At 37.4% G+C, this 24,951-nt stretch overlaps 1 protein-coding gene across 3 annotated transcripts in view; it reads left to right on the top strand.

Moving 5' to 3' along the window:
• Positions 1 to 24,951, top strand: part of myo5aa (myosin VAa) — a 91,966-nt gene that overhangs the window by 22,383 nt on the left and 44,632 nt on the right. For all 3 annotated transcript variants that reach the window (XM_061746389.1, XM_061746378.1, XM_061746397.1), the window contains exons 2-8: positions 4,560 to 4,670; positions 5,640 to 5,811; positions 7,038 to 7,182; positions 11,639 to 11,795; positions 14,962 to 15,105; positions 21,158 to 21,239; positions 24,419 to 24,526. In XM_061746389.1, the coding sequence (XP_061602373.1) occupies positions 4,560 to 4,670; positions 5,640 to 5,811; positions 7,038 to 7,182; positions 11,639 to 11,795; positions 14,962 to 15,105; positions 21,158 to 21,239; positions 24,419 to 24,526 (919 nt within the window). The remainder of the gene's footprint in view (positions 1 to 4,559; positions 4,671 to 5,639; positions 5,812 to 7,037; positions 7,183 to 11,638; positions 11,796 to 14,961; positions 15,106 to 21,157; positions 21,240 to 24,418; positions 24,527 to 24,951) is intronic.

Genomic DNA, 24,951 nt, shown 5'->3' on the forward strand with positions numbered 1-24,951 from the left:
GGGTTTCATACTGTAAGTCTTACAATATGTAATTCATTGAGCCTTTTCAGATGTGCCACAGATCAACTTCCCATCTTTATTAATGAAGTATTCTGAATTTAAATGTTTAAGATCCTGCAGCATTTGCTTTTCAACAGAATTGAGAAACCAAAACTCTATTGCTTTTGCTTTTTGTACTTCTTTAAACAATAGATTCTCATCAGTTTATATATAGTTAACCTAAAAAATGTTTACAGTACCTCATCAATACTTATCCCAGTGTTACATGTAAATAACAGTTATTAATGTTAACTTCTTTAAACCCAAACAAAACACGGAAGAGGGGACCAGCAGTAAAGCTCAGGTTTATCAAGTCATTGTGCGACAGTGGTTTTATTTAAACCACCAGACGGTGTTTCTATCAGGGGTTGTGGCGTTTTAATAATTTGGACCAGTTCAGCTGTCAGAGTTCCCAGCTATTAGGGATGGGCGGTATGGACAAAAAAATGTATCACGATAATTTCTGGCATTTACCCTGATAACAATAAAAATGATGATAAAAAAAAACCAATTCAACTCCACCTTTGTAACTATAAATCTATCACCACATTCAGTCTTTGGAGCCAAATCACTGCTCTAAAAGATACTAAATACTACTAAACTACACCAATTAAATTAATAAAAACCAATTAAATGAGTTACACCTGTACTGCAAAACTGTAATGACTCAGATCCTCCATGTTTGTTTGTTTGTTTCTTTCTTTCTTTCTTTCTTGCTCATTTCTTTCTTTCTTTCTTGCTCATTTCTTTCTTTCTTTCTTTCTTTCTTTCTTTCTTTCTTTCTTTCTTGCTCATTTCTTTCTTTCTTGCTCATTTCTTTCTTTTTCTTTCTTTCTTGCTCATTTCTTTCTTTCTTTCTTTCTTTCTTTCTTTCTTTCTTTCTTTCTTTCTTTCTTTCTTGCTCATTTCTTTCTTTCTTTCTTTCTTTCTTTCTTTCCTTCTTTCTTTCTTGCTCATTTCTTTCTTTCTTTCTTTCTTGCTCATTTCTTTCTTTCTTTCTTTCTTTCTTTCTTGCTCATTTCTTTCTTTCTTTCTTTCTTTCTTTCTTTCTTTCTTTCTTTCTTTCTTGCTCATTTCTTTCTTTCTTTCTTTCTTTCTTTCTTTCTTTCTTTCTTTCTTTCTTTCTTGCTCATTTCTTTCTTTCTTGCTCATTCATTCCTTCCTTCCTTCCTTCCTTCCTTCCTTCCTTCCTTCCTTCCTTCCTTCCTTCCTTCCTTCCTTCCTTCCTTCCTTCCTTCCTTCCTTCCTTCCTTCACGTACGTTGTGCGTGGATTTAACACAGAACCATAAATCAGCTTTACACAAAAACGTCATCAACAGGAATTTATCGTTTTTACCACGAGATGACAAATTCTTACCGTGGGGAATTTTTTTGACGATATATCGTGAAGGGTAAAATATCGCCCATTCCTACCAGCTATATGTGGCTGAACTGCAGTATCGGTTCACTCTGTGGTGGTGTGAACTCTTCTAAGTTTGTACTGAATGTTATGTCTTTCAGTAATAACATTCCTAAGTGGTTATTGAGTGTAACTGGCCTCCACATTTACATTTACAACCGTTCACTGATCTCCAAACAGGCACAGCCCAGGAGGGAACCTTATCAGGGTTCTATGATCAAGGGTGTAAAAAGTGGAAAAGGGCTCCTATACGTCCTTTTAAAAAGGACATATAGTTTGTTTCTCACTCCCTTTTCTTTCCCTGCTGTTGCTGCCATTTCATGGCAGGACTTTTATTAAAAAGCAAGAACCAGACGGACTGAGGGAGGAAGGCTGAGCATTTGTGTGACAATGATGTCATGATTCAGATGATCGGCAGCGGAGCAGCAGATGTAATAAATCTGCGTTGTGCTCATCCACAATGAGGCCTTTCTCTTTGGCCTCTGTTAAATCGTCATCAGCAGTTTATGTAATTGGGAGGGGGTGGGGCGGGTGAATTTGATGTTGAACTTGCAGAAATACTCTTATTGTCATGTGCCTGGGCAGCACACGTCCTCATCGAGATGTTTCAGGGCTTGGTTTTCTGACTTTTTCAAGCTATCGCCACGGTTCTGCCAATGCTCCAATTACTGCCCGGTCATCCGAACAGTTCCCGCAGTTCTCTTACACAAGTGTGTGTGTCTTTGTGTGTGTGTGTGTGAGCACGCAGACATGTGTCTACATTTGTTAGCTGGATTTCTCAGACATGTGACCGGCTGTGCTCATCATTACTTTTTCCACATGCCTGTGATCAATCTTCCCCAGACCTTTTCTGAACGTGTGATTAGTTTCGTAATGGGGCGTGTGTGTACGTGTGTTCACCATCTTGGGGTTATTATGACTATGCAATATCAGCGACGGCATTCTTCAGCTGTCATGAGCTCCTTCCTAGTTGGTTCCCACCACTTTACTGAGCATTATAAGCTCATTATAAGCTGTTTGCCCATGACGGGAAAAACACAGATCCCACTGTTTTCTCTGAGGTCATGCTGTTTTAACCCTCAGCAGACAGGAAGTAACAACACTCTTCTGTCATTCTTCTTCAGCTTTCACCCAACTGTCTCCGAGAATCCGATAAAGGGAGTTTATCTCAGGACATTACTTAAAACTGTGTCTAAAAAATGTAATGGAAAAAAGAGAATATTAAAGCATTTATGCATTAGAGAAGACAGTTGGGCCCTGTCCCAATACTCCCCCTACCCCTCGTTTTCATCCCTTCCCCTAAATTTTGCGTGTTCCCGTGAGGGTAGTGGTGTCCCAATTCCTCTTTTCACCTAGGGGGAGTGGAGAAAACGAGGGCGAGTGGCTATGAATTGTCCCATCAGAGCGAGGGTTTTCAGATGCTGACTCGCTGATCTAGGGACCAAAAAATTTCCCAGAATGCTTTTCGTCGTCATTTGCGGACTGAATCCAAAAAAAAAAACATGGTGGACATTTCTTATTTTTTAGTGAATAAAATCAATATTTTGAGTTAGTTTCTGCATAAAAATGAGTTTTGATTACATTTCTAGCGAGAAATATATATTTTACTTTATATTCAAAATATTCACTCAGTGAATGTACTTAATCACTTTTTTGCCCGTTGTTCGCGAAGATCGCACCGGAATAAAGGCTGTTAGGTTACGGCGTAGGCTACGTAACCTACGCCGTAGGCTCTGCGTCGATGTCATTTGCAGACTCGTCTCAGATTGTGACCAAGGGAGCAAGCATTTTTTTGTGAGAAATAGAAAGAAATAATCCTGTGACTCGTCAGATTTGTTTTGGATGTCTCTGATATAATAGTTTTCAGAAACCACAAAGCTGTTATCTGGGTAATTTACACACTTTCAGATAAAGCTGAAGTGAAGATAGCGGAGCTGATTTATGGTTCCGCGTTAAATCGACGCAGAGCCTACGGCGTAGATTACGTGGCGACGCGCGCCGTACCCTACGCCGTACCCTACGCCGTACCCTAGACTCTGCATCGATTTAAAGAGGAACCATAAATCAGCTCCGGAGCCGGCAGGCAGGCAGAATTCCCGAAATTTTCGGAGCAAATTTCTTAACAGGCGTTATTTGGATAAACTGAGCCCAGGTTGGGGATCTTAACGGTTACTTTTACGCCTGAAAAAATATTAAAACTTAATAAAGTGGCATATTAACAGCGCTACAGCTGAAATTAAAACAGCTTTTGGCTCTCAGCTTCCTGATCAGGGTAGGGATGAAAACGAGGGGGAGTATTGGGACAGGCACCTGGGCCAAGTGCCCTAGATCTCAAGGGCCCTAAAATCTGTCCCTTCTTTTTTAGGGGTAGTGAAGAAAAGAAGGGCGAGTGAAGAAAGTAGGGGGGAGTATTGGAATTGGGCCTTAATAACAGTAACAGGCTCAGAATCTGTGTTGAGGTACACCAATGTTTTTTTTTTTAAAACTGACAACAGCTTGTATATAAAATGGAAAACCACAATTGATTTTTTTATTTATTTATTGGTAGCCTTGTGGAGCCAACACCTACAGTCCAATAAATATATTAAACTAGCCCAATTATGTCAGAAACCTGTTCTTATGAGAAATGCGTTCCTCCACCTCCTGCAGGATACAGTGTAATTTCATCTCTTTATGATGTCGTACAGCGACCAGGCTTGTTCCCTGGAAGAAAACGTTCTTTGCAAGCCAAAGGGAAATGCTGCTGACGATGGGATATGATTTAATCACCTTCGTTGTAAATTGTGGGATTCTTGCCCAGAATACCTCATCGCATTATTCTTTTCTTTGAATCCAGGGAGCCTCTATTCCTTTGCAAAAGTACAAATCTTTGCCTTTATTTTCAGTTGAAGGTTTAATAAGAAATACATCTTGATACATGGTTACACTTTTTAGAGTTAAGGACCTATACCTAAGTACCTTGCTTATGATTCAGAGGACGGAGAGAGTGATAGTTTGTACATTTTTCAATTTTTGAGGAAATATCATAGTTATTTATGGAAAATGTCTTGTTTCTGTTTCAGAGCCTTTAATCCAGCTTGATTTGTTTTTGTCTTTTTGTTTTGTCTGTGTTTCTCCTAGTCTGCTCGGGTGTGGATCCCTGATGCAGAGGATGTGTGGAAGTCTGCTGAACTAACTAGAGACTACAAACATGGCGACGCCACCCTGCATCTCATGCTTGAGGATGCAACGGTGAGTGTGATCAATGGAAGACGGTTCCCTACTGTTTTTGTTACTTTTTCTGTTCTTCTCACCCTGTTACTGCAGGGTGTCATTAGCAGTTATTGGTTTAATCATTAGCACACAAATAGGACATTCCAGGAAAGGTGCCTCAAAGGAGGACTTTAAGTGTAGCATGGTACATTTATTTGTCAGCTATTAATAAAAACATCTGTGATCACACAGTTCTTTCTGCAAGCAATCAGAAAAACAAACTCCAGATTAAAGTGCATCACAAACAGCTCCAGTACTCGTAACTGTGCCAAATTCAGAAGCTCGCCTAAATTTACTTCAGGCCAACATTTGCTAATTCTTATTTTGTCAATTGAAATTTTTCATTTCTAATGAAGAAGAAAAAAATCCAGTTCTTCAAATTCATTACATTTTGTAGTTTTAATTTGAATGAATTGTCACATTACTAAAGAAGCTTTGCTAATGAACAGGTATTACTCAACTATATATGTATATATACAGGACTGTCTCAGAAAATTAGAATATTGTGATAAAGTTCTTTATTTTCTGTCATGCAATTTTAAAAAAATAAATAAAATGTCATACATTCTGGATTCATTACAAATCAACTGAAAGATTGCAAGCCTTTTATTATTTTAATATAGCTGATTATGGCTTACAGTTTAAGATTAAGATTCCCAGAATATTCTAATTTTTTGAGATAGGATATTTGAGTTTTCTTAAGCTGTAAGCCATGATCAGCAATATTAAAATAATAAAAGGTTGCAATATTTCCGTTGATTTGTAATGAATCCAGAATATATGACATTTTTGCATTACAGAAAATAAAATACTTTATCACAATATTCTAATTTTCTGAGACAGTCCTGTGTATATATATAACTGTGTTTATAGGGCATTGTTTTGAGTTACCTAGCTCTTGTTATTTAAATTTCAACAGCTTTGTTTTGCATCCCTATTCATTTTCAGAATATTGAACACAAGCTTGACCCCAAGACGAAGAACTTGCCTTACCTGCGAAACCCAGACATCCTGGTGGGCGAGAACGACCTCACCGCTCTCAGCTACCTCCACGAACCGGCCGTGCTCCACAACCTCAAAGTCCGCTTCATCGACTCCAAACTCATCTACACATACTGCGGTAAGAGAGTTCTTTGACTGTTTAATGATGCCTAACTAACGTCATGGCGGTGGAGATGAAGTAATCCTGGTATAAAAAAGCAAACGTAAGGCTAAAATAAAAGCTGGAGGGGAAAAAACTGGAAACTTGTAGTGTTGCATTATGTTTAACGCTGAAATAATAGAATACAAACATCATTCATGGATTTATAATAGCTGAATAATACTTGAAAACAGTTGCTTTCATACTTTATTAGTCAAGCGCTGCCATGACATCCGATCCTCCATACCCTCATTTGTCTTTATGTTACAAGTTTATTTATTCTTGTTTATTGTCTCGCATCTCAGATAAATACTGTTATTAAAATAAATGCTATGCTTATCTTCTGTGTTTCTTTTCATTCATAAATTGGGCCTTATTTCTTCTATTTTGTCCGGTAAATGATGTCGATTATAAAGAATGATATCAAGTAGGCCTGTGTTGAAAAAATTGATTTTCCGATTTTAAATCAATTCTCATATTAATTCCTAAAAATAAATTCTTATGTCTAAAGATCGATTCTTTTTTTTTAATTCTTTTTTTTCTTCATCATTACATTTTTGCCCGGGGAACTTTATTCCCAGTAGTCAGACACAGTTTGTCATGACACTTCTGAAAAATGCCAGGTGCTTCATGGCAATATGTGTGCGTGGTGACAGAATAAATTAGATAAGCTAAAATGATTTGTTTACTGCATGAGCTGTTGCAATTTCTTTCTTTTTTTGCACTTTAAATGGATATTGAAAGGCCTGTTTGAGTTATTTATTTCTTAGTTATTTCACAATAATTATTGTGAAATTATTATTTCACTAGTTATTTTAAAGTCATATAATTCAGGCAAAAGCTCAAAAAACATTTTAAATAACACTAAGCCAAATCAATATCGAATCGGATCGAATCGAATCAAATCGTGATAATCGATTCTGAATATTAAGAATCGGAATCGAATCGATTCTTGACATTTGAATCGATACCCAGCCCTAATATGAAGTTTGAAGTGTGCCGAGCCAGCATGATGCCTCTTGATTAATTTTGTTCATTAATGCGCACTGAAACAAGCTCACGACCTTTTCGGATTGACAATATACGGCAAAATAAAATAAAAGTTCAATTTGTTTTCATTTCTGGTTTCTTGTTTTGATGGTCAAAGTAAATAAAAGGTAAGTCTTCCGCTTTAGAGTAAAAGTTTCACTGTGTTTGGTCCACAGGTATCGTTCTCGTGGCCATCAACCCGTACGAGACTCTGCAGATCTATGGATCCGACATCATCAACGCCTACAGCGGCCAGAACATGGGAGACATGGACCCGCATATCTTTGCTGTGGCAGAGGAGGCGTACAAACAGATGGCCAGGTTTGTGTGTGTGTGTGTGTGTGTGTGTGTGTGTGTGTGTGTGTGTGTGTTACCTGAGGAGCCTCGGTTCAACTCTCCGTGTTGCTCAGCTCCCTCTCTCCAGCATTTCTCCCCAGCATTTGTAGGTCAAAGCTGAGCCAGAAATAGCCTCCTGGTGGTCTCACTGTCACTGTTTCTCTCCTCCTGCTCTTACACACCCACTCAAAGAGAAAGACACTCGGGGGCAGATTTAATATGACTTTATACCAGTCACAACCCCCTGTTGTGGCACATAGAAAAGGGAAAAAGAAAGAAAATCCCTTTCTGGATTAATTGCTGAGCTGTTTTCGTGAGTAAGGGTATGAAAAGCATGCGCCCGGTTCTTGTGCATACAAACATGGACACATTTGCTGGTACCCTTTCATTAAAGCAAGGAAGAAACCACAAGAGTCTCTGAAGTAATGGTTGACAAAGTTAAAATAATAATATTATACTGGAAATTAACAAATAAAAATGTCATTAAATTGTTTTTTTTTGACAGAATCATTAAAAAAAATCTGTTGAAATTGCCCTGGACATTAGTTAGCATCCTCAACTTAATGTTTTGTTTCAGAAGCTTTTGAGAAACTGTTGCAATAAAGTGCGTTCTCTCAATCAGATTTCTACACCTGTAGCCAGTTTTTTTTTTTTTTCCAGCTGTCTCAGGTTTGAAGGGTTTCTTCTTCAGACTGCACGTTTCAGGTCTTTCCACAGATGTTCCATAGGATTTAGATCAGGACTCATAGAAAGACACTTCAGAATATTCTTGAGTTTTGTTTGTGGTTATTCCTGGCTGATTTTAGTTGTGTGTATCGGGTTATTATTCTGTTTGAGAGCCCTTACTGGCACTGAGGAGCCCAGTCGGCTCCAAAATGCCTTTATAGCCTTGAGATTTCTTTGTACCCCAAGACTCAAGATGCAGCTAAACAGCCCCAGAACACGACGGAGCCTCCTCCATGTTTCACAGTAGCAACAGTCTCTCTTTTAAGGCTTCATTTTTGTCTATAACATACAGGACTGTCTCAGAAAATTAGAATATTGTGATAAAGTTCTTTATTTTCTGTAATGCAATAAAAAAAAAAGAAAATGTCATACATTCTGGATTCAATACAAATCAACTGAAATATTGCAAGACTTTTATTATTTTAATATTGCTGATTATGGCTTACAGTTTAAGATTAAGATTCCCAGAATATTAAAATTTTTTGAGATAGGATATTTGAGTTTTCTTAAATTGTAAACCATGATCAGCAATATTAAAATAATAAAAGGCTTGCAATATTTCAGTTTATTAGTAATGAATCCAGAATGTATGACATTTTTGTTTTTGTAATTGCATTACAGAAAATCACAATATTCTAATTTTCTGAGACAGTTTTGTCTGATTTTCTCCCAGCAGCTTTGTGGCTTGTCAGGCGAAATCCTGTCAGGCTTTTTCAATGATTTTCTTTCAAAGTCGTCCTCCGTCATCCATTTTGGCTGAAACAGTGATGGATGGCGTGATCTGACACTGATGTACCTTGACCTTGGGGTTCACCTTGAATCTCTTTGGGAGTTGTTCTGACCTCTTAGGTTTCTATTCATGTCACCCGTCCCTTGAGTTCATCATCAATTTTCCTCTTGCAGCCACGACCAGGAACGTTGGCTACAGTTTCATGGACCCTAAACTTCTGAATGAACTTTTACAACTGTAGTCACAGGAAAAACCTCAAGCTGCTTGGAGAGGATCTTACAGTCTTCACATGCTTCTTTGTAATTATCTCTCTGATCTCATCAGGACAATTCTCTCCTTTGCTTTATCTGCTCCATGTTCAGTAAGCTGAACACCTTGATACTAAGCAGCACAGTGATGACTTTACATCCTTTAAATAGCCAGACTGACTGACTGCCAAATGGAAACCACTCGTGATGATAATCACAAGTTATTTCATTCACCACTGTGGATTTTTTCTGTCTTAAATGGAGGGATATCAACATATGTGTATGTATTTACGGGAGTTTCATATCCAGAGTGAATTAGTGGAGAGAATTATTTAATTGAATCACAGCATTTACTGATTTCCTAAGATTTGCATTATGCAATTCATCGCTGAATGTGTCGTTATTTGCTGCCAAGAAAAGGATATATTCAACTCTGCAGCTGAAGTTGCTGTGAGATGCTCTATGACAGGGGTGTGAAACTCATTTTGCTTGGCGGGCCGGATTTGACCAATTTCTTTCTTGCACGCTCAAAATAACAAAAGCGGTGCGGAAATTTTTTTCTCTAATTCTTTTTTTTTTACTATTGTTATCTAATCCAATATCAGTTTAGTTAATTTTAAAGGAAATATGCACTTTGTTTACACTCTAATTATGTAAAATATATTTCTTCAGGATCTTTTCTTGAAATGTATTGTTTTTTTTTTTCAAATTATGTAAGATACCTTTTAATATAATTTTACAAAGATAAACAGAAACAAGTATGTTTTTTTTTAATATTTCGCTTTTTTATAGGAAATTTAATTAAAAGCAAAATCTTTCTTACATCCGAGAGTGTTTCTTTGTGATTTAGAGATTTTTCCAGTACAATTAAGTGTATTTATTTTTAAAAACTTCTTTTTTAACTGTTTTACTTTGTCACTATCCTCTTATTCAAAACTAAAATTCTCTGAATAAATATCTTCTATCATCTTTTTTAGCAGTGATATTTTTCCTGCGAAAATATATAATATTAGTCAGTTAATCAAAATAAACAACTGTCTACAAAGAAATAAAATCGGCAAATGCATTCTAGAAAACAAAAAAAAATTTGAAAACTGCTCTATTTGTGGAATAACGATGGATTTGTAGAAGAAATATATTATCGGATATGCTGCGATTCATGGCAATTATTTATGCCTTCCTTTTTAGTAAATCAACATTTCGGTTTTTTGCGTTGGAAACTTCTCACGGGCCGCATGAAAACCTCTCACGGGCCGCATGCGGCCCACGGGCCGCACATTTGATACCCCTGCTCTAGGACACACAGGTTGAGGAGAAAGATGGCAGCTCATCCCTGTAAATATTAACTCTTTTCGATTAGAAGAGTACTGAAGGGGAGGGAAAACTCTCATTTGGCACTCTTGACATACATTTCATAACTTTTCACATTCATGGAAATCAATTAAAGGGAAAGCAAACACTCTGGGCAAATTAACTTTCTGGTTTGTTCACACATGTGGCTGGTGTAGCTTTTGTAAACCAAGCAGGAAATATGAGGCAAACAACGAGAGAGAGGCTCCACACTCTCCGAAGAACTTCAGTACAACTACGAAACTATAAATGAAGGATCAGACTTTGTGTTTCCAAGTTTGTTTAAACAGTATAAGGAAAAAAAGAAGACAACAGGCGATGTAGTTTTAGAGAACCTGAATTCTAACCCTGACCAAGTTTAAAGGTGGAATATGCAACATCGTAGAGGTCGAAATCTTGCTCATCTCCTTCAATCTTTTTATCTTGTATACAAATGTGGATGAGAGTAATCCTTCACGTAACTGTTTTTTAGTAACAAAGACAAAACATTCCCCAAAGAAAAACCTAGAATTATAATCAATGGCTCTGAAATTTGCCAGGTTACTCATACCAAATTCTTGGGTGTCATTATCGATGATTGTTTAAATTGGAAACAACATATTGTTACGGTATGCATGAAATCTATGAAGATGCTTGGTATTTTGAGAAAAGTTTGTCCTTTTGTTCTTCCTTCCTCTCATTTAACTCTCTATTATAGTTTAATCTTCCCTCATCTTAATTACTGCAACATTGTTTGGGCTTCGACACATCCAACATATATTAATAACTGATTGATAATTCAAAAAAGGTTTCTCAGAATGATATCACATGCAAACAGATATGAGCCATCTGCTCCCCTTTTCATTAATTATTCATTATTATCAGTCAATAGAATTAACATTTTTAAAACATGTTTATTTATGTTCAAATTTAAAAATTATATACAAGATCTTCCTTCTTCTTTTCATAATTTCTTTTGTGTTAATTCCGATATTCATTCTTATGCCACAAGGCACAAAGATGATTTTAATTTACCGTTTTGTAGAAACATCAATCTTTCATCACTTACAGAGGCCCCCACTTGTGGAATTCACTCAATAAATCTCTTAAATCATCACCATCCGTGCCAATACTCAAAAAACATTTAAAGAACTTTCTTATTGTTTCATCTTTGTAATGTTCATTATTTGATCTGAGTTACATTTTCTTGTGTTTTTTTGTTTTTTTTACTCTCCCTTGTGTAGCTTTGTTTTGTTTTTTATTCATATATGGAAAGGATTCCATATAAGCCACCAGGCTTCTTCCTTTCCTTGCATGTTATTTCATTGTTTTTCATTTTTTGTTCATATTTGTCTTATATTGCTAAATAAATAAACTAAACTAAACTGTTTCGTCTCTTTGGTGTCAGGGATGAGAGGAACCAGTCGATCATTGTGAGCGGGGAGTCTGGAGCAGGAAAGACGGTATCAGCCAAGTATGCCATGAGATACTTTGCTACAGTCAGCGGGTCTGCCAGCGAGGCCAACGTGGAGGACAAAGTCCTGGCTTCCAACCCCATCATGGAGGTGAGGACGACACTTTTCAGGCTCTCGGCTTCCTTCATTGTCAAAGTTTGCAGAAATAATGGATATTATCATTTAGTATGACTGTTGAGATTTATTTATATTCTAAACCAGGGACGGCAACCCGCGGCTCTAGAGTGGCTCTCTGGAGCTTTAAAAAAAATGTTTGACCTTTTTTTCTTCTTTTTTTCTTTTTTCTTTTTTCCTTTTCTTCTTTTTTTCTTCCCCTTTCCTTTCCTTTTTAATCCTTACATTTCTACTTTTTTTTTTTTTCGAAATTTTGACTTTTTTCTCGACATTTTGACTTTTTTCTCGACATTTCGCATTTTTTCTCAACATTTCGTCTTTTTTCACGATATTTTGACTATTTCCTCGACACTTCAACTTTTTTTTCAACATTTCGACTTTTTTCTCGACATTTTGACTTTTTATAGTTATAACTAGTTATAACTAATATAGCTACATGCATGTTGTCTTCATTCTGAGGCTGATACAAGACTTTTCATTTTTTGCGGCTCCAGACGTATTTGTTTTTTGTGTTTTTGGTCCAATATGGCTCTTTCAACATTTTGGGTTGCCGACCCCTGTTCTAAACTAACAAAAGATGTGAAATGAAATCAGCCAGTTGGATCATGTTTCTCAAGTCTTGGTGCTTTTCCAGTTAGTGTATTGTTGTATTCACGGATAATCAGTGTTCAGCAGTAAAGTTTGTTTGTGTTTAAGGGTTTAATAATATCAGAGTCTTCTCTTTTCTTCAGATGCATTCACTGACTCCTCCTTTCTTTTTTTCACCATACTGTGTGTTTCTCTGGCCACAGGCGCTCTTTGCTGTCATAGGACAGGTTTTATCTCTCTGTGTGTGCTTGTGTGCACTTGTATTTCTTCCTGAAGAGTCATAAGATGAGGAGGGGTTGGAGCGTTTCCACATGCCCATATGCCCCTACACACCCCTCACACCATCCCTCACCCTGTCAGTCTTTTCTTACCGCACTGCTGCCATCAGTGTTCACAACAGCCACCACTTTCGCCGCCAGCCAATCAGAGGACTGACAGAATGAATAGAAGGCTTTCTTCTTCTTCTTCTTCTTGCGTTGCAGTGATTTCGCCGCAGCCTCCCAGATGGTTGCAGAGGAGTTGGTTCCATCAGGCTTCTTTATTTCCACAAACCCCGTCCCTGTGGATGTGTGTGTGTGTGTGTGTGTGTGTGTGACAGGGCGTGTTTGTGCATGGCGTCTTTACACATTTGGCAGATTGGAGCAGAGATTGGAGTAGCCGCTCCATTAAATGCCTCCTTGTCTGCAGTGAAAGACTGTGTGTGTTTTTTTGCCTTTTAACTCAGCAAGAACCTTCTGTGCTCACATATAATCTAATTCTGTTCACGCTGGCTGCATGTTTAGCTTTGATGTGTGTCTGTGTCTGTGTGTGTGTGTGTTTAGGGGGCTCCACCCATCTACCGACAGTTTCTAGCAGGGTCATTGATCTGTGTAGTAAAGTGTATTGAAGTGTGGTTGCTGACTGCAGTTGATTTCGTTACCTGTCCAGGGCCTCAGAAGGAAATTATGTACCGAGTAAAATATAAAAATGAGTGTGTCAAAGGACAGAGATCCTTTAAAACCTATATTTTGTAGACATTCAGTGCATTGAGAGAAGAATTTGAGTCTGTTGCTCCGAAGAAGACGCCTGATTCTCTCTGTATATTTGATTTTGAGTTTGAGTTTTTTATTTCGGTCCATTTGGATACAACATAATACAACATTAAAAAAAAGGTCCAATATATTAAATGGCACCGAAAAGGTATAGGCTGAAGCCAAGGCTTATTATACCTACCCTTTTATGAACCTCAACTCAGGAGGTTTTATACAAAACAAAACTAATAATTTGGGTTCAAACATTGAAAAAGAATGGATATATTGGACAAGTAACAGAGGTATCTAGACAAGAAGCAAAGACAAAAAAAAAAAAAGATAAAAACATACTATAAATTGCAAGGAGCGATTAAATTAAATTAAGTTTGAAAATCTGTTATCTGCAGCCCCCTGTTTGGGGTGGGGTGGGGGGGGGGGCAGCCAGGGCTCGAACCAGAAGCCTTCTTGCTGCGAGGAAACAGTGCTAACTGGAAAATTGAGACCAACCTATGCTATCTAACCATCTGTACTGCATATGTACAAACCTTACAATCAGTTATCTTGAGTCAGCAAGCGTGCATGGTGAGAAACAGGTTTGCCTGGCTCAGTCAAACTAACAAAACCTCCCCATTCGCATTTTCACAACACCGGTTTTTTAAAAGGAAATCTGCAAGAACTGTGACCGGCTTAAGTCAGGAGAACTGCTTTTACATGATCTATTTTGGATCCAACTTGCAGAGGTGTCAAGTAACAAAGTACAAATACTTAATTACCTTACTTAAGTAGAAATTTTGATTATCTATACTTCACTGGAGTAATTCCAATAAAGGTTAGGATAAATGATAATATGCCTCTGAAGTTTGACTTTTTGCACCATTACAATACTTATAGGCAACTAGTCATCATATCTTCTGCTCTCTGAAACACATGTTAATGCTCAATAGTACACATATATGGTTCTTTAGTATATTTGCATTATACTAAGATGCATTCATTTTCAATGGCTTTTGTCCTTAATGGCTTTTTTCCCCTTACATTACTTTTACTTTTATACTTTAAGTAGTTTTGAAACCAGTACTTTTATACTTGAAACCAGTACTTTTATACTTTTACTTGAGTAAAAAACTTGAGTTGATACTTCAACTTCTACAGGAGTATTTTTAAACTCTAGTATCTATACTTCTACCTGAGTAATGAATGTGAATACTTTTGACACCTCTGCCAACTTGTAGTGTTAATAGGCCTCTTTCAGTTTCTACTTTTATAACTACAACAAAAAAGTGTTTAGAGAGTTCCTACTCCAGCAAGATCAATACCGCATTTTGCAGTTCGCTATGAATGTAATTCTTTCTACTGATGAAAAGACCAGCATGCCTCAGTGGAGACGTTACCTTTCATTGCTGTAGCGTATTCAGACACCTGGAATTGTGTGTTGTGCATAGTTGATTTGAAATCATGAAAGATTTTATGAAATGGAACATAATCAGGATGGCATTTTTTCCTGGTTGTTCCACTGTGATTAATTTTCTTTCTTTACTATTTAGGCCATAGGAAATGCAAAGACGACAAGGAATGACAACAGCAGCCGTTTTGGTAAATACATCGAGATCGGCTTTGACAACCGCTATCGTATCATCGGCGCCAACATGAGAACATATCTGCTTGAGAAATCACGAGTGGTGTTTCAGGTGAGCACACAAATGCACATTCACTATTTGCATGAATGCACACGTGTGGGGGGGTGTTTGCGGTAAATCCTCAGCCTGGGTTAGTTTTTTCACACTCTGTTACCTGTGGCTCAGCTATCCCAGATAAATGGACAACTAACCTCTGTAGTAAACTCATACTGTGTGATAGCAGATCGTTACGGTTAAAACACCAAGTGTCTGTTTTTTTAGTTTGGAGAAGTGTTGAATCTTTGAAAGCAGCTTTTTATAATCACTTGACATAATTTCCTCTGAGTTTAACTATTAATATTAAATATAAATGACTACTTTTGTAAATGTTTAGCAGGGACCTGACAGACAAATCTGCTCTCATGTCAATTAAAAAGAAAAAAAGTAAAAAAAAAATGACTTGACTGCTAATTGGAGATTCTTCCATCAGTGGGTAGATGTTACCAATATCAAGATGCATTGTGGGACATGTCATTATGATCCATTCATTTTTATTAGAAAAATACAGAATTTTTATGAAAGTGGGTCAATGACGAATAAGGATTTTCAACAGGTCAATTTTAAAATAATAAAAAAAGGAATATCTATTGCAGTAGTTCAAACATTAAGAATGTTGTGTACACATAAATTCATGTAAAACTTTTAAATTAAGTGATTTTTGTCAAGATGAATTGGCACTAGCCTTAAAAAAGGTCATGTGGTGCAACCATGATTCATATTAAAATAAATTAATTTGCTTAACATCTTGACATCTTTTTTTTTTTTTAAGTTTTCAGTGTTATACAAAAATGTTTGTTTTTATGGCCATGTCACATGCTATTTCATAAAATGGACATCAGTCAAACTTTGTTTGTATATTATGATGGAAATATACATATAAATGTGTATGAATCTTATACACTACAAGACATTTTGGAAATCATGCCAGATAGGGCAGAAGATTGATTTAAATACATTTTAGAGTGATTTCAAAAAAGTTTTCAAAACAAGAGTCCTGGTCGGACGGTCGCACCACATGACATTTTGATGCTTAAAACAACAACAAAATCCCAAATAACTAGTATTTTTTGTAAAATTCAAGTGAGTCCATATGTGGGACAGGTAGTTCATTTATATGGTATTTTTCTTATCCATTTAAACCTTTTTTGAATTGAAAAAAAATCAGTTTTTCGGAAAATATAGGCGTCATGTCATTGACCCATATACATAATTATCTTTTTATGTTCACACAGGCCTTGCATTTCATATGTCTGTTGTTCAGGAAAGGTGTCATCTTTGTTTTGACAATATGTGTATATTTTATTATAGGATTATGTTTGTATAATATATTTTGCTATACGAGTCCTGTTATTCTGAGGAGCCTTAGTCCTGAGAATACAACCGAGACATAATAAACCACATTCAGGGAGTTGGCTACATGCATTTTTCTTCCATTTACAAAATGCCTTTCTTCAGAAAGCCTTGCCAACAGCTGTGCAGACACACAAAAGGCATTTGTTACCTAACGACGCCAGACAGACTTATAAAAATCCTAAAGAGACACACAGTTGCTATCAGACTATGTCTGGTGTCCTTTAGCGCAGAAAAAGTGCAGTGGCATTTTCCTCTTTCAGAGAACAGTGAGGGTAAAACAAAGTCAGCTCATCCTTTAACAGTCCCTCCGGTACGCTTCATTACAGCACAAATCCTCTTGATCTGAAATGAAAAAGGTACAGAATATGCCAGTTTGAATGGGGATGACGCTCATAAATCTACCTCTTTTTTAAGTAAATGCCTGTTAATGTTTCTTGTCTTTTGTTTCACCTCAACTTGTACAATTTCAAAGGTTCCACATAAAATTGTTCCACCTCGCGTCCTCTGAGTCCTCTAAATTTGGTTCTCGGAGTAATTTTGGTTCTCTGTCTTCCCTGAATTAACGCACCGTGTGTAAGTCACACTCCAGTGTTGATGAGCACATAAAGTTCTCTAAAAACCGCAGTCAAAGATCATAAATTCTCTTTCACTTCAATCCAGCCTCCATAAATTTGAAACTCTGAGTTGGTCCTTCAACATTTAAAGTGCTGCATTTCAACTAAGCTCTTAACAAATGACTTCTTCCCACAATGCCTCTGCAGCTCAGACGGTCGGGCCCATCTAACTGTCAGATACACAGTGAGATGAAACGCTTGGCTGAGGTCCAAATGGAGTAGTTTCATACGCCGCAGTAGAAACACAGACATGCGCAGCGTGTGAATGAGCAAGTGTCCCACTTTAAAACCCTCATTGAGGCCACAAGTGCCTGATTCCTAACGCAGCGATTGGCTCTTCCCAACGTAATGCTCTGTAGTCGACATAATTAGTTGATAACATTATGATGCTGGGGCAGAGATGGCTTTTGTTTTCATTTGGGAAAAAAAGAAAAAAAAACATGTTTTCTGTGTCATGGCCCTCCCTGAAAGTCCTAAACAGAAACTATGATGCAATAACATGGTGTAGCCTTCTTTTTTTAATACTTATTTCAACCTACTATTGTCTTTCGCAAGGGCCTTTTTCTTAAATCATAATAATACATACCAGACCAACAATGTAGTACACAGTATGTACTGCATGTGATTACTGCATTTTGGCAAAATCACTATGCACTAGTAATAAATAGACAAACAGCTGATCAAGAAGGCAAACTCCATGTTGTCTGATTGCTCACATCCCTTACACAAACAGTTTCAGTTTCTGCCATCAGGTACTGCTTAGACTCCCTTTTGCAAAGACTAACAGATACAAACACTCCTTTGTTCCTTCTGCTATTGTTCTTTTAAATGCCGGAAGGAAAAGGTAGTGGGTGAAAAAGCCTTCCCTCTTAAGCTTAGGTCTATACTACGATGTGTAACCTATTGTAACTTATTATGTATATTTTATGTATATTTAACATTGTGTGCTTCTCCTGTCGCGAAACCAATCGCCCCCTTGGGGACAAATAAAGTAATTGATTGATTGATTGATTGATTGATTGATATATAGTAGGATACGGTTTTCAAACATGCCAGGGTTTAGATGGCAACCTTTGAATTTCCTTCATATGGGGCTTAAGTTTCTTTAAAGTTCATGTAACTTTTGTTGAGTTCATCCATCCATCCATCCATCCATCCATCCATCCATCCATCCATCCATCCATCCATCCATCCATCCATCCATCCATCCATCCATCCATCCATCCATCCATCCATCCATCCATCCATCCATCCATCCATCCATCATTTATTTATTTAAAAGTTTAGTTATCAGGGACAATGCACATTAATAATACATTAAAACAAATGTAAAATATCCCAGAATTAGCCAAAAAGGCTATTTTGCATCTGCTGTCCCTGGACTGGTGTGAAATAGTCAACCTAAAAGAAAAATGATTAAGATATAATCAGTAAAACATTTCAGAATAAGAAGGCTATATCAGAATAAAGATTAAAAGGTAAGAGACTAAGCTAAAATACATACACACACAGGTTAACATAAGCTCAAAAGCAGACAATTGCTACAAACGAAAACAGAAACAACATGAAGCAGCAACAGTATAGAATAGAATAGAATAGAATAGTAGACTTTATTGATCTCCCAGAGGAGAAATTCAGTCGTGCAGCAGCTAAAAACACACACACGCTTTATACAAAAAATGTAAAATGGAAATAACCATAAATAGTTAAATAATAAAAAAGAGCAATATAAAAAATATACATACAAGTAACATCAACATTAATAACTAGGGGTGTCACTAGGGGTGTACACACAAGTCACGGTTCGGTACGTACCTCGGTTTAGGGGTCACGGTTCGGTACGGGTTCGGTACAACAGAAAAAAAAATACAAAAAGTCCCAAATGTAGGCCTATAAGACGAGTTTTTTTCTTCCTTATTTTGATCATAGCATTTGAAAGTTAAAGTTTGTTCGATTGGCTACAAAACTAAAAAGCATCTCTTATTAAAGTGTAAAATAAATAGAATAAAACATTTAACTTGTGCATTAGTGTTTTTAATTTTTAATGTTTTTTTATGTGAGCGCGGATGGGACATTGTAACGAGGCTCGAACACTTTTAATAAATACTTGAACCCGGGCTCCTCTACTGCTGCATATGGGCAGAGCCGTCTGGGGGCGGAGCATTCTCCATGGCCCTTATGATAGTCATTTTAACGTTCAACAACATCATCCTACCCATCAAACTACATTTATTCTCACTTTTATTGAGCCAAGCCTATAGGCCTATGCTGCAGAAAGCAGAGTAAAGTCACAAACTTGTTCAGAAGAACACACACACACACACGCACGCACGCACGCACACACACACAGGCCTGACAGCTGTCAATCACATGGTGCTGAAAACTCAGATAGTCACGGACTGACTCAGTTCCCTCTTTGATTCAGCTTAAATACAAAAAACCATAACTGGTCTAAAATTACACAATCTATTTAGATAGATAGACACAGCGGTCTATAACATCATTTCTGAGCTCTATAATAGAGAATAGACTCTAGTCTCGTTCACAACAACACAAGCTCATTCAAATAGGCAGCTGGTCAAAGCTACACAACATTCTGATAAAGAAATTATTTAAGAAGGTTACACTCACTCACCAACGGTAGTTGACTCTTCCATAACCCAAAATAATCCAGGCAACGTGGAAAACGGGGTAACATTCAAAACTTTGTACAAATTCAGTCCTCTTTTAAACTTTAGTGCTAATCTCCTTCACGGCAAATTTGCTGTGACTGTTAAGGCTGATTTATGGTACCGCGTTACACCAACGCAGCGCCTACGGCGAAGGTTGCGCGTCGCCGCATAACCTCGCCGTAGACTGCGCCGTACCCTATGGCGTATGTTCTGCGTCGATTTAACGCAGAACCATAAATCAGACTTTACACCCAATCCGCGTTGGCTCATGGCCCTGATGCGTTCAGGACAGTTGTAAATTAAGAATTAAAACATTTTATCGTTATTATAGCCTACAATTTATGATGATATATGAATTGCACATATATTTATTGATATGTACAGACTAGCACACATTTAGGCCTGTAATGGAACATGACTTTTGATATTTATAGGGGGAAAAAAAACGATGATTCATTTTTTTCTTTTTTTTTTTTAACTCAATCAGTCGTATTCGCCGTATGACTGCGTGCACCGAACCGTGACGCCCGTACCGTGACGGGACGGGACGAATACAAATACCGTTACACCCCTATCAATAACACAAGACACAATAACACACTAACAGGCCAAAAACAAACAAGACAAAAGCACTAAACACAGAATAAAAAGCCATGCACAAAAAGCAACATTGTAACTAGACAAACTAAGAGGCAACATGACTGGTGACATCAGACAAACACTATCCCAGCTCATTACAGGCGAGAGGCAGGGGTTCACTCTGGACTGGTCAGTCTATCGCAGGGCTTGACGGGTTATATGTTCATGTAAAGACTCTTTGACGTACTGGCTGAGCCAGTGAGGCCTCTTGATCGGGAAAGGGGGGGAAAAAAAGAAAAAAAAAGTCACAGCTAAATGTTCACAGCAAACACACCTTTGCTGCGTCAGACAGCGCTGTGAGGAATGAGGATGTTGGCAGGGAAAAAAGTGTTACTTCCTTCATGCATTTGTCCACATACCTGGCTCTAGTAACCATTTAACAGGTGTGTGTGTGTGTGTGTGTGTGTGTGTGTGTGCGCGCGCGTGTGTGTGTGTGTGCGCGTGTGTGTGCGTGTACTTGGGTGTAGTCTCTAATATGAGACACAGGTGACAGAGCTCAGATATTTGTCCCTCTACCTCTTGTGTACATTTACCTCTCAGTTAAGAGTTCATTTTTATTCTCAGTATAAATATTGAACAGCTCCAGTTTCTTTATACTTATCTACCATGTGATGTGTCAGGAACTCTGTCCTTGTCGGAAACAGTTGGGTCATGTATTGCATTTCAGTTTTTTTCCCCCGATACGCCTTTTAATAGTTTATTGTAACGCAGATGGGGTGTGTCACAATAACTGTTTCCTGTTTGCGACGTGTTTATAATAAGTGCACCTTATTTTACACATTCCAGGCGGACGAGGAGAGGAATTATCATATCTTCTATCAGCTCTGTGCATCAGCACATCTCCCCGAGTTCAAGAATCTGAGACTGAGTAAGTCACGCTTGTGTGTGCGTGTGCGTGTGCGTGTGCGTGTGCGTGTGCGTGTGCGTGTGCGTGTGCGTGCGTGCGTGCGTGCGTGCGTGCGTGCGTGCGTGCGTGCGTGCGTGCGTGCGTGCGTGCGTGCGTGCGTGCGTGCGTGCGTGCGTGCGTGCGTGCGTGCGTGTGTGCCTGCAGTTCTACTGTCTTTTACTGTAGGCTACAGAACTGTCTCAGAAAATTAGAATATTGTGATAAAGTTCTTTATTTTCTGTAATGCAATTACAAAAACAAAAATGTCAAACATTCTGGATTCATTACAAATCAACTGAAATATTGCAAGCCTTTTATTATTTTAATATTGCTGATTATGGCTTACAGCTTAAGAAAACTCAAATATCCTATCTCTATTCTCTCTGTTCTCTAGTTTAAGATTAAGATTCCCAGAATATTCTAATTTTTTGAGATAGGATATTTGAGTTTTGTTTTTTTGGTTTTTTTTTCATGGACACATGAACTGACAGCCAGTGACCAAAGTGCCTTGCTCAGCTGAACCACTTTTTCTTTTCTTTTATGCTTTTCTTTTAGAAGTTCTGTGAAATGAAGAAATGGTATAAACAGAACATTAGAAGGGGTAGGACTAGAAAAGTTTTTTGAAACTTCATCCTACACATTTCAAACAGGAAATATTTATCTACATATAGATTTGTCTCTTTAATTTGCTTTGTTTTGCTTATGTTTTTTTTTTTTTTTTTTCGGTATATACATTTTATGTATTCTGATTATTTTTTTGTTTTTGTTTTAACCTGTTTGAATAAATAATTAAATGAAACGAAAGTTTTCTTAAGCTGTAGGCCATGATCAGCAATATTAAAATAATAAAAGGCTTGCAATATTTCAGTTGATTTGTAATGAATCCAGAATGTATGACATTTTTGTTTTTGTAATTGCATTACAGAAAATCACAAAATTCTAATTTTCTGAGACAGTCCTGTACATTAACCCCATAAGCATTGCTACCTGAAAAAATGTCCACTTTAATGAACAGTATTTGCCAGGGCTCCAGAGCGGGTCACATGTGCGAGTGGTCAATAATAATGTCAATGTATGTCGATTTAATGTCGTCTGATTTCTTCTCCACAAATGAAGAACTTAAGACGCTCTGCTTCAATCAACCCAAAAGGTTGATCTGGAGCCCTGTTTGCATTTTCATGATTGTCAGTGATTATAACAGAAAGCATCAAATAAAGCTTCACCCAGACGTGAGAGAATATCTTTGGCCTCACTGGATATGGAGCACAGATAGTCCCACAACGCTCATAGAGGAGTTTATTTATCAAAATAAACCTAATGAACATCTTCTTTAGTATAATCTAATGCTAAACCTGTACTTTACATAGTTATACTTAAAAGCTGATCAGGTTCTTGTTTATATGTCCTTATTTTGTCCAAAGGAAACAAGCTGCTCATCTGTCATTGATGAGTGCAGACATGTGATTTTAGCAAGTCGTTGAAATAAGGCTGTTTTTGTGGATTAGATTAGATTAGATTAGATTTTCCTTTATTGTCCCACAATGGAGAAATTCACATTGTTACATCAGCAAGAGAAAAGGGAAGAAAGACAACATGGACGTATAATAGCAGGTAATACCACCAGTATCAGCAGTTGTACGTGGGCTTGTAAAACAATACAAATAAAGAAAATGGTGCTGCCTATGTGTTTGTAGATGTTTTCTGTGTGTTTGTAGATGATGTCTATGTTTTCTGATCACTCTAATTGGCCCAGGATAGTAAATCTGCCCCACTGACTCAGTGGCAGAACAGGATCCCACATAGTGTTCCCACTGTGGACCTGCACCTGCTCATCACACACACACACACACACACACACACACACACACACACACACACACACACACACACACACAGCTGCCGTCTTTTCCACTCCTGCTGACTTCCTGGCCCCGTTAATAGAGCGGTTGTCACAGTAATGCCAGTGCTTCTTGTTGCCAGGCAACAGGCCATGCCTTAATTCAGTGTTTAATGTGTATAAAGAACCTGCTTGTTGAGAAGTTGGGATTAACATCATTTTTAAACAGAAGTGTCTTTGATTTCATTCATCTCTAAGAACCTGGGCGCGTCACGTGTCCTCCCTGTCTAACTGAGGGAATGTACAGCCGACAGCCCTGAGCGCTCACATCCCTTTGAGTCAATCGCTCTTTGAGTTAAATTTATCATATGCAATAATAATGAATATTTTTATTAGGGCTGGGTATCGATTCAAATGTCAAGAATCGATTCGATTCCGATTCTTAATATTCAGAATCGATTATCATGATTCGATTCGATCCGATTCGATATTGATTTGGCTTAGTGTTATTTAAAATGTTTTTTGAGCTGTTGCCTGAATTATATGACTGTAAAATAACTAGTGAAATAATAATTTCACAATAATTATTGTGAAATAACTAAGAAATAAATAACTCACACAGGCCTTTCAATATCCATTTAAAGTGCAATAAAGAAAGAAATTGCAACAGTTCATGCAGTAAACAAATCATTTTAGCTTATCTAATTTATTCTGTCACCACGCACACATATTGCCATGAAGCACCTAGCATTTTTCAGAAGTGTCATGACAAACTGTGTGTCCGACTACTGGGATTAAAGTTCACCTGGCGAAAATTATGAAAAAAAAATCGATCTTTAGACATAAGAATCGATTTTTAGGAATTAATATGAGAATCGATTTAGAATCGGAAAATCGATTTTTTTCAACACAGGCCTAATTTTTATCATAAAGTAAAGCAAAATATAGTGACTAACCAAAGGATGAGAGCGAGAAAGCTGATGAGCGTAAGGTATTTTCTCTACGGAGAAGCCTTGTAATGTATTTTCTTAATTTTATGATCGTTGAAAGAAAAAGGAAAAATATGATCTTGAATTTCTTGTGACCACTGTGATTCATGCGCTTGGTTTACTCTACACTTCATTACCTTATCAGAATTTCTGTCATAGTTACAGGGTTATCCCGAGCCCAGACTTGGAACAGTCTCGCCTGAGCTGATCAGGCGACTGAACCTCATTTGTCACACCAGTTCGCTGTGGGATGTTGTGATTTCACATTGCACTTCATGAAACTTCACTTTCTGTATGTATGGTGCACACATTTATTTATCTTTTCCCTTTTTCAGGCACTGCAAACGCCTTCCTCTACACCAGGCAGGGTCGCAGCCCCGTTATCGCGGGTGTGGACGACACCAAGGAGCTCGGCACCACTCGCCATGCCTTCACGATGCTGGGTAAGACCTGCCCAACGATGTACATCCTCATATTTACAGGACTGTCTCAGAAAATTAGAATATTGTGTTTTTTTTATAATGCAATTACAAAAACAAAAATGTCATACATTCTGGATTCATTACAAATCAACTGAAATATTGCAAGCCTTTTATTATTTTAATATTGCTGATCATGGCTTACAGTTTAAGAAAACTCAAATATCCTATCTCAAAAAATTAGAATATTCTGGGAATCTTAAACTGTAAGCCATAATCAGCAATATTAAAATAATAAAAGGCTTGCAATATTTCAGTTGATTTGTAATGAATCCAGAATGTATGACATTTTAGTTTTATTAATTGCATTAAAGAAAATAAAGAACTTTATCGCAATATTCTAATTTTCTGAGACAGTCCTGTATGTGCAAAATGTACTTTGGTTTTGT

This window comes from Cololabis saira, chromosome 2 (genome assembly GCF_033807715.1).
Source record: "Cololabis saira isolate AMF1-May2022 chromosome 2, fColSai1.1, whole genome shotgun sequence".
Classification (NCBI taxonomy): Eukaryota; Metazoa; Chordata; class Actinopteri; order Beloniformes; family Belonidae; genus Cololabis; species Cololabis saira.